The sequence below is a fragment of the Leptopilina heterotoma genome, unplaced genomic scaffold (genome assembly GCF_015476425.1).
Source record: "Leptopilina heterotoma isolate Lh14 unplaced genomic scaffold, ASM1547642v1 Lhet_538, whole genome shotgun sequence".
Taxonomy (NCBI): domain Eukaryota; kingdom Metazoa; phylum Arthropoda; class Insecta; order Hymenoptera; family Figitidae; genus Leptopilina; species Leptopilina heterotoma.
This window is the reverse complement of record NW_025111117.1, coordinates 353,406-364,668: the sequence shown is the minus strand read 5'-3', so window position 1 is coordinate 364,668 and position 11,263 is coordinate 353,406. Positions and strand designations below refer to the sequence as shown.

Genomic DNA, 11,263 nt, shown 5'->3' with positions numbered 1-11,263 from the left:
ATTGATACCGTCAATTTTGGGCTTTGACAATACCATGGAGTTTTGGACCCTTGATAAACAAGTTTCCGAAAACTCGGTAAAATTAGGAATTTAGGGAGCAAATTTAAACAGGAAGAAATTTTGGACCCTCCGTGAGTTTCCAAAGTTTTCTTTAATTGGGGAAATAATTTCACGCGCAATCAAAATTAAAGTAATGATAAAAAATATTGGGAAAAGAATTTATAATTTTTGGACCCTGCGCGAGTTTCCAAAAAAAGTCTTGAAAAAAGGGGGAAACGATTATGGACCCTCAGGAAGTTTCCAAAAATCGCCGGGAAAGGAAAATGACAGGGAATAAAGGGAAAAACACAACCTCGGACCGCGAGTTTCCGAAATTTGCGTTACTTGGGAAAAGGAAGTTTAAGAATTTTAGACCCTCAGAAAGTTTCTAAAAATTCTTAAAGGGAAGGAGAAAAAGAAAGTAAATTTTGGACCCTCGCAAGAGTTTCCAAAAATTGATGGTGAATGGAAAAAAAACTAATAACGTAAAAAGCGCGTTGAATAAAACTCAAAAATTAAATGGATGGGAAAAAATAAAAGCGGAAAATGAACTGAAATTATTTAAAGTGAAAAAACAAAGGTGAATTTATTTTTTAATTAACACTGTTTGCGGTAGTTGGGAGCGGTGCGACCGTGCAGACAGGCAGCTCGGGAAGAAGTAATTTTTGGTGTAACGCTGTTCGCGATGATCGAGAGCGAAGCGACCAGGCAGGTCGGCTGCTCGAACGGTAGTAACGATGAGAGCTCTGTCTCCGAGCTCTGTAGCGCCGTTGAGTGGGAAAGCGCGCGCAGTGGGAGCGAGCGACGCTCTGATTGGATGAAGCGGCCTAGTGCGACCGGCTGATGCCGCATTCCTGAAATTCGGAATCTTCGCTGATACTCGGTGACAGAAAAATACGAACTAGTTTCACAAATAATTGGAAAATTAACTACTATTAATTTATCGGTTATCAATATTATGTATTTTAATTTTTTATACCTTGACATACATATAATTAGTTTTCTTATTAATCTTAGCTCTAACCTAATGTTAATTAGGGTATTTGAGTAAATACAACATCAGTATCATTTTATACACATATTATAACTTTAAATTTACAATAATTTACAATATTAATTTTTCCTTATTCTTAATTTAACATTATTATACGTACTACCAATATATAGGGTTATGTGGGGTGATGTGAAACATGGGGGGATGTGCAACACTGCCGATTTCTGATTAACAGTTCGATATTGAACAGAGCCAAGTATTGATATTTGTTTGTGTCCTCAATAGCTTGTTTTTTATATAAAACTCACGAGACAGCTCGCAGCTAGGTTTGCTGTACGTAAGTTGACTTAAATTTCTCGAGAAGGAAATATTTCTCGCGCTTTACATTTCTAGTCGTTTCGTGAAGGGTTTTAATTTATTTTATAGATAAGAATGTGATTATTGTTGGTTTATTAAGTGTTTTTAAATATCTGTTTATATTTTGTGTTTCCATTGCATTGAATTGCATACAAATCATTTTTCGCAAAATATCATATTTGGGGTGATGTGCAACACTTTTATTGGGGTGGACGTAACTACTTTTTACGTGCCATAACTGCGATTCACATGATGAATAAAAAATTCTTAGTTATTTTCCTTTAATTATATTCCTTATTCAGTTATTAATAAATAAAAATTTAAACAAAAAATTTTTTTTTTCTTTTGTGAAATTTCCACTTTTTAGATGTTTTTGGCAGATTTCGATTAGTTTGCATTGAAAAAGCCTTAAATTAATAATTAAAGATATTTTCATCGATATTTATGCATTACATACCTGAATTTTACTGCACTGTAAAAACAAAGTCTTCCTTTAAGCCCGAAATTTGTCTTTTTTCAAGGTGTAAACGGAAGTAGACCATGTTGGCTGAATGTCAGTAATGATTAGAAGTTTAAAAAGAATACTCCCCAATTAATATAAGTAATGTGTTAAATGAACTGAAATTCAACTGTAAGCTAGTAAGAAGGCTAAAATTTAGCCAAACCATCTAGCTAAATTTCAGCCTTCTTACAAGCTTACAGTTGAATTTCAGTTTATTTAACACGTTACTTGTATCAATTGGGGAGTCTTCCGTTTACACCTTGAAAAAAGACAAATTTCGAGCTTAAAGGCGGTGTCAAAGTCGATGCGATTTTTCCATTGAAGCTCAATGCAAAAATCTAATCGACTTTGACACCGCCTTAAAGAAAGACGTTGTTTTTACAGTGTATGTTCATATTCTTGAATTTTATTAAAATAAACATATGTCACATTTAATTTCTTATAACAAACAACAATTATTAAAACTATTAGTGGAAATTTCTCTCTTTAAGATAAAGAATTAAATGCTAATGGACATATATTAGGTGAAATTAAGATTATAAAATGTTTATAAACTTGTTTATAATCGAATTAAAATATTAACATACTAATAAAACTAAACTTTCAGTCTAAGATTCACCAATTATAAATATAATTTATGGACCACCCCATTTGGTTACAAGTTTAACGTCGACGTGTTTGCGTACATTTTCCATCGTTTTTCCGTAAACCGCGTTATTCATAAGTTTAACCAGGTTCTTTTCGAATTCGTTTTTAGCATTCGTTCTCCTAGCAGTATTAAAATCGATATACGGCTTAAGCCACTTTGATTGCTTAAATTTCATGACTCTGTGAATTTTTACTAACTCGAGACCATTATTTAGAACCTGTTTTAGTACTCTGTAATGGATTATGTATTTGCGTTTTGGTCCTAATGTTGTCAACAACTTGGCTTGTTTCGACTCTGATGGTGGATTTGAGTGTTCTGAGCAGAAAGGTAAATCACTATGAGTGTCGTGTAACTCTTTCGGATAATTTAAATCTACTTCTAAAATGTATCCAAACGGTGAATCGTCGGAAATATTGAAATCGAAATTGTCTGTTACTTGAACCCACTCAAATCCACCATAAGGGAGTGGTTGTACCATACCCCAACCATACAAATTATTTGCATCGTAGTACATTATATACTTTGTTTCCTTATTATCATTAAAATTTTCCATATACGGATTATTTGCGCTTGCATATCGATTACTACATTGACTTATTCCACCTCTCACACAGCGTTCGAAAAACATTAGTTTGTCAATGTCAGTAAGCAATTCTAACCTCACATTCGTGTATTTTAGCATCGCGTCCCATGTTAATCCCGGGGTAGTATAATAATGAGCAGGGTCGAGTATATATGCTTGTATGCTTTGTTTCCTGAAATTTTCAAAGATGTCTGCTAACAATAATACGTCCGTTTTCATGTATAAATCTACATAGTCACCGAGATTAGAGCAATTGAAAGTGGACCAAACGTTTCCTGCGTGTAAATAATCTTCATCCGAAACCGTACTGTCATTAAGCGTACTATAAAACTGTTCTTTAGTGGGCAAGTTTGTTTTTTTTAGTTTTTCTCGAGAATCTAAATATTCGTACGGTAAAACCCCTTTACGCGTAAGTAAACCGATTTCGTCACTTGTGAGGTTAGAAAATACTTGATTAACGATTTTATACTCGGAGAGGTATGATGCAAGCTTTTCTAAAGACGATGCCATGAACTTGAAGGAGTCTATGAATCGAAATTTTATTTCCGTTTCTTTTACATGCTTAGTGAAAGAAATATACTTTTCTTTGTTCAGCGGTAAAAGATCAATTTTACCTTCAAATTCTAGGCAAATGTCTTTAATTATGAAATGTGCATCATACCCACTCAGGTTGTGGAATACAATAGGTATTACACGTGAGTCTTGGTAATTTAGATTACATTTTTCATGCGCTCGGCCTCGGTATTTACCTGATAGATGGCAGTGATCTCGCACCTTCTTCTGTTGCGGTGAAAATTTTCCTTCACAAATGTGACAGATTGTAGCATCCACGAAAGCTTCAATCTCGTCACGCGTCAATGGATTCATCGGAATTGGATTTTTGATGATAGCGTCCACTTTTTCTGCCAACTGCTTCAACTCCTGGGCAAACCACTTGGCAGCATCTGCTCCCTCTGGACAGGAATGGTATCCGGATAACGAGTCATCATAGCTGCACTTAACGTAGTAACCAATACTGAACACCTCATGTTGTTGAATGACTTCAATATTAGAAGTTGACTCTTGATCTTCAACAGGATAAAGCAAACACTCACAATCGGCGTACACTACAAATGGAACTTTCTCCTTGTTTCTAAAATTTTTAAACTAAATAAAATTCTGCCCAGGTTTTGGAAGGTTGATTTTACACTCGTTTAACGTTTTGCACTCCTGCTCATGTCGGGCTAACCTCTCCTCCGTGACAAAGTAATGAAGACATCGGTCACAAATATGTTTTTTATGTCCATTCGTAGATAGCTGATAATTTACAAGCCTCGATAAGTTCTTAATCCATACATAGTGATAGTTTGGTGATATTACATCATCAGATGCAGCAGGAATGGTAACATTAGGAACATCATTATCATCATCACTATCAGCCTCGTTCTCGTAGTGACTTTTAACTCTTAATAAATTTACATGACTTAGTTTTTTGTTTGCTGTTAGGTGTAATGGAACAGTATTGAAATTTTTGTTCACTAAGCGAAGTCCGTATAGATTGATAGAGATGTCATTTTGTTTCTCGAATTTTACAATGTCCTTTAAGGTGACGGGGAAGTCGATTCCAGTAAAGTTCAATTCATTTTGAAACTCATAATAACTCGAAACTCGATCTGAGTGATGATTTCTTGGGTGCAAAGCCGATAATACTGACCACTTGAAGCACATCTTGTCAGAATTTTGTACATTGACACAAGCCTTCTTTATTTTTATTTGATGTGGTAAATCAATATAGGAACCAACACGTACTGCATTATATTTGTTTACATTAATTTCCAATTTCGTAATCGAATGCAATGTCCACTGTGATTCCTTTTCTGCAAACTCCTCCACTTGCTTCAAAATTGGCTCCATGACATTTTTACAGCACCACACAATTAATTTTGTTGTCAGGAATATTATTTCACTCTTCACATTAAAATACTTCGATTCAACTTTTTCCTCATCGTTGACGACTTTTCGGAATTTAGCACCAAGAACAGCGTATACTTTCAGTGGACCATGCTTCTCCAATACAGTTGCAATGTATTCCGCAAACAATATTCTCGCGGCATCCAAAAAAGCACTGACATCTATGTGGACTAAATTGACGATAATACTCGTTTGAATTCGACATTTAAAGGCATGGTATGCGACAGTGGCGCCATCTAGCGGCAGCCGCAGGAACTGTGGTCCAGTAATGGCATAGCTATACTACTAAAGTCAATATTTTATTTTACAAAAAAATTTTTAAAAGAAGGGTGAAAAAAAATTTAAATATGGACACTACAATTAAAATAGTTCTTAGGGTCAAAACCACATTAATCAGGACTAAAATTTTTAAGGTTTTAATAAAAGTAAAAACATTTAGGGAAAAATGTTTAATAAATGTGCATAATTTATATTTTTTAATCATAACAGGGTTGCTATGATTTTCGTTCAATAAAATTCGATAAGTTTTCTAGGCTTTGCGTAATTTTGTTAATTATTTCTATACATATCTTTTTCCTTACGTGAAATGAATTAAATGAAGAAACGATAGAAATTCATTAAGAAAATTTAAGTAAGCAAATGTCGAATCTTGTTATCGTTAGCAAAAAATTAAAATTTGACATACAATTAACAAAAAATAACTTTAATTTTTGAACAAATCAATCTTTTTAACGAAGAAATGTAAAGTTATTTAATACAATAATAAAAGTTTCATTATTTTGATAAATTTAACAGAATTGACTACTTAATTTCAAAGAAACCATGCCACTCAGGGAGTATTGAAAAATATGTTTTTATCCCACATGCACAAAAATGGCGCTTTTAGATAGCTGACGACAGGGAGTAACGTCACTCATTTGTTCTACCATATAAAAATGGCGTCCATTTTCTTCCATGTGCAAAAGTAACATCTGATCCCATGCGTTATTTTTGCACTTGGGAAAAAACGGCCGCCATTTTCATATAAGTCGAACAAGTGATTCACTTTTATTCCCTGTCGTCTGCTATCTGAAATCGCCACTTTTGTGCATTAGGAATAAAAAATATCGTAAGTAACATGGGAATAAAAGCATCCCAATTTGCAACCCTGTTATGATTGAACTAAAAGTTCTGCGTAATCTCGCTTCGGGACGTTCCACGTTTCGCATCGGGGCTTGAGTCGTCCTGATTCGAGGGTTTACATAAAAACATTTGAAAGTAAAACTCAAGGCTCGCTTTTGTAGTGCTAGTGGATAGTGATTTTTGGTGAAAATATTTTTTTACCTAGTCCTAGTACTTGGCCAAATTTTTACGTTTAATTATTTAAGAGTAAAAAATTATCAAAATAAACATTACACATTTAAATTAAAATTTATTTTTAATTTTAATTTTTTTAGGTCAAAATTTTTTTTTTAAATTCCTGGTTAAAAAACCGGACAGATTTCGGACTAATCCGAAATTTGTCCAAAACAATGCGGTTTATGGTCAGGTTTTTGTCACCCGAAATTAATCCGGAAAAATACGAACTCTATACGGTTTGTGAACAACTAGTGAATCCGGAGTTGGTCCGATGAAGTCCGAAATTAATATCAGTTAATTTTAACTAGTGAATCCGGAATTAGTCTGAAGCAATCAAAAATTAGTCCGGACAATTTAGTGAATGTTAATAAAAAAATAATTATACAAGTTACACATATTAATTATTATTACTTTATGGTACATTCAACATATTTTTCGATTTACCTATCGCAATTTGATTTACATTAACTTAAAATTTCTAACGCTTGGGGATTCGAACCTACACCTATCTAACATTATAACGCACCGAAATCTAATACACTATACCACGCTCGCATAGGAGTTCAAATTTATAATTTAGAATTTATAAAGTGCTACGAAAAGAAATGACAAGAAACTAACACATAGTCAGTGTTAATTTTAATATTAAAACAAGATAATTAATAATACTAGTAAATTTGTAAATACAAATTATGACTGCAGAATTAAATTTTCTATTTACCATAAGTAAATACCCTGAATAAAAAGTAGGACCGATTTCGGACTAATCCGTAATTAGTCCGGTTTAGTCTGCAGTTAGTCAGATCATATGCAACTAGTAAATGCAGAAGTAATCCGGTTGGTTTAACCAGTGAATAATTTTTGGACCTTTTTCGTACAATTTTCGGACTAATCCGTACTAATCTGTCCGTATTTAATCTGGAATTAGTCCGAAATTTTTACCAGGGATGCTTATTTCTAATCGAGAGAGCATGAAAAAACCTTTTAAAACTATACTTGGCAAAATTTTTACGTTTAATTGTTTAAGAGTAAAAAATTATTAAAATAAACATTGCACATTTAAATTCAAATTTATTTTTAATTTTGATTTTTTAAGGTCCAAATTTTTTTTTTGTCAAAATGCTTATTTCCAATCGAAAGAGCATGAAAAAACCTTTCAAAACTGTACTTGGCCAAATTTTTACGTTTAATTGATTAAGAGTTGAAAATTATTAAAATAAACATTACACATTTAAATTAAAATTTATTTTTAATTTTGATTTTTCTTTGTCAAAAAATTTTTTTTTTAATGTTAGATCTCTAATCTAACATTAAAAGAGATCTCTCTCTAATCTCTTTTGAGCAATGTAAAGACAAAAGTTAAGCTGGGTGTCTATTATTTTCGTTTAACAAAATTTACGTTGTTTTCCTAGCTTTGTCCAAATTTTTTTAAATGCATCTATTCTTATCAAATTTAAATTTACTTGATTTTAACCATAAATAAAGCTACAAATGGCGGACGGCGTACGGGTTTTTATTTCTACTAATAGATTTAACAGGGTTTCTGTACCAATCCTGAAAAAAGGAAAATATCCAGGAATTTTTTTATGAAATTTAAAAAAGTTTGATTACATTAATTCGCTTTTAAAAAATTGCTTTTATTTTTAATTTTTATTGATGTAATAATTATAATAATTATACAATTAGTTCACATGAAACTCTTCTAAAACTCCAAAAATTGGTGGAAATTTTGAATTAATTTTTAATACATTAATTAAAGTACAAAAAATTAACAAATATTTTGTTCTTTGCATTTGAATAGGTTAAAAATAACTAATTTAATAATAAAACGTTAGTCACTGATTCAAATAGTAACATTTTCCTAATGAAATAGTTAATGGTAACTAATTATTATTTTTTCCGGTCAAATTAAATTATCGGCTGTTTTCCGGTTTTCCAGTATGCTAGAGATAGGTACTGTTAAATGTATTGGTAGAAACTAAAACCCGTCGAAGACGGGTACGACAGCTAGTATTAATATAATTTTAATAGAAAATTTTTTTCCAGGTACTTTATAATTTTTCTCCGATTTTCCATGGTTTTTCCAGGTATTCCAGGTTTCTAGAAAGTGAAGCACTGTTATATCGTTTTAATACCTACAATTCTCTACATTATTTAAAAAAAAATTAAATAATTTTCAAGGTTTCTGTTTCTAATTAAAAAATTGTAATTGGTAAATAAAAGCAATTAAATTTTTTCCTTTTTTTAAAAAAATGTAAAATAATTGATTATTTTAATAACATTGATAAAAATTGTCTTTGGAAAATCAAGGTTATTACATTTTCTTTCAAAAAAATGTATAAAATTTTTTATTTTTATCGTAGTTTAATTAAACTTAATTAAAAACGTTTTAAAAAATTTAATTATTATTTAATTTAATTATTTATTTTTTATCTATATTAAAAGTTTTTTTTACAATATTTATCCGATAAACGATTTTTTTAATTTATTAAATTAATTGGTTGATTTATTTCATGAAATTGAAAATTTATTCTTAGAAAATATATATAATACATTTAATTATTGAGTAACATAATTATAAATTGAAGACAAATTTAATTGGAAATCAAAGCATTGTAATAAATACTGTAAAAAATTGATTTATTTAATTTAATTAGTTAACATATTTATTTTATCTGTCTTATTTAAAAAATAAATACTTTAAATTTTTACTTAAAAATATCATTTGCAATAATAATGAAAGTATTTCAATTATACGAGACATGCAAAAAAAAGATTTTTTAATTAACCTGCCTTTCTTCTGTCAACCAATAAAATCACATGTAACTTAAGAGAAAGATTTTTTTTTGTTTCAGTAGTTGGTCATTTAGCTCAGTTGGTTAGGTTGGTTGTTTCGTTTTCGTTTCCGTCCGTCAATCCCGCGTTCAATCCCCAGTCCCTCCAAATTGTTTTTCACAATAACAAAACTTTCTCCAAAATTCATAACTTCCCAAAATTAATTAGAATAATAATGAAATAATAAAATAAGCAAAATAAATTTTTTTCTTCTATTATAATATTATTCTTAATATTTAACAAATATTTGTCTTATTTTTTTAGCAAATTTACATCCATAACCTATCTAAAATTATCAGTGATAATTTCCGAACTTATCACAGATAACTACCAGATAATTCGCTGCGAATTAACATTTCAACTTTTCAGCGACTTCTCAGAGAATTCGCTCTGCGAACTCGCAAAAGGGCAGACATTTAGTTTTCGCCTGAAGTTCGCAGGGAGTTTGCAGTGCGAACTCCTTGCGAACTTTTTGCGAAATGTTCTGTTATGTGTTAACACCTTTTCATCAATTATTCGCACTGAAACACAGTCTTTAACTCCCGATATTAAACGAATCATATTATCATCCTCATAAAACTTTTTCACTAATGATTCAACATCGAGACTTAGTAAATTACCCTTTTTTCGATTTGGTTGTGTAAGAATTCCATTCTTATCAACGAGATTTTTAGCATTTCTAGCTTGACGTTCTGAAGTTGCAAATTCAGCTGCTATTTTTTTGCGACTCCTAGATTTTGGAGCTAATGTGAGAAGTAACAATTTTTCATCACGATTAGTAGAGTAGAACGGGGTGAAACAGCCACGTTATTACATTTTACAGTCTAAATGGCTGATAAATTGGTTTATCAGTTTTTTAATAAAAGTCAAATTACTTTTTTGGATCTTGGCTTTTTCACCCCGTTCTACTCTACTTGCTTTAAATTTTTCCTTTATTTGGTTTAAGACTTCGACAGCTGCTAAATAATATTCATCTCCACACGTCTCCATTAACTTTTCTTTTTTTTCATCTGTGCTATTCAAAACATGTACAGAATCACAGGTTTTCATGCAATCAGAAGGTAGTTCTTGAGCTTTGTTAAAAACTTCTTTTCTGCAAGCGGAACAAATTTTTAAATCTGCAGTTAACGAAGGAAATCTCAATAATAAGTTTTGGGATATATACCTAATATCAATAACTGATTTGTGGTTCTTTTTCTTAAATGGATTAAAACAAGTGTTAGACCATACTTTCCTAGTTTTTTCTTTATCCTTAGAAGACATGATGTTTGAATTACAAAGTTTTAATTGGAAAAAAATAGATAAAAACTTCTAAAAAGAAAATTGATGCCAAAAAAAATATTTAAAAAAACACGAATTAAAAAAAAGCTGAAATTATACTTAACAAATACTTTTAAAAACTAATTTGTTACTTTGGCATAATGATTTTAAACTTCGCTCAGTTTTAATAACACCAGAAAAATTGCACCTCACGAATCAGTAGTCCAAAATGTTCCATCATGTCAGGTTTTTGAAAAACTGGAGTTACAACCTCCCAAAAGTGCGTTTTTCGCAATTTGAAAAAATTAAGCTAAAACAACATGTGTCAGAAACTTCGCTCTTATTATAAACGAAAGCTTGATGCATTCCTCTTAAATAAGCCATAAGTGAAATTAATTGCATCAACCCTTTAGGTTGGGGGTGTGTTTATGTTTAGGTATGCTTAAAAAACAAACAAAACACACCGATTTTATAGAAACTTGGTACATTATTAAAATAAAAAATAATATTTCACACTTATTTTTTAAATATGCCTGTTCTTAATTTTAAAGGATAGAAATATGCCTATTAAGATTTAAGAGACGTCATCTATAAACTAAATATTTCATACTTTGAGGATTTTATAGAATAAACAGTCGATCAAATAAGAATTTAATATTTTGAACATTCGATTACATAAACATTCGGTGTTTTTAAAATTTTATCAAATTAATATTTTATGTATCGAAAATTCGATTAAATTAACATTCGATTTTT

General features: G+C 30.8%; 1 protein-coding gene across 1 annotated transcript; it reads right to left on the bottom strand.

The window, feature by feature from the left end:
- Positions 1-2,527: 2,527 nt before the first annotated feature.
- Positions 2,528-10,510, bottom strand: LOC122508334. The gene is made up of 6 exons (XM_043621614.1): positions 10,413-10,510; positions 10,288-10,340; positions 9,749-9,990; positions 4,353-5,356; positions 3,874-4,256; positions 2,528-3,648 (listed from the first exon to the last, which is right to left on the bottom strand). Exons 1-6 carry the CDS (start codon positions 10,508-10,510, stop codon positions 2,528-2,530), a joined length of 2,901 nt encoding a protein of 966 aa, XP_043477549.1.
- Positions 10,511-11,263: the final 753 nt, after the last annotated feature.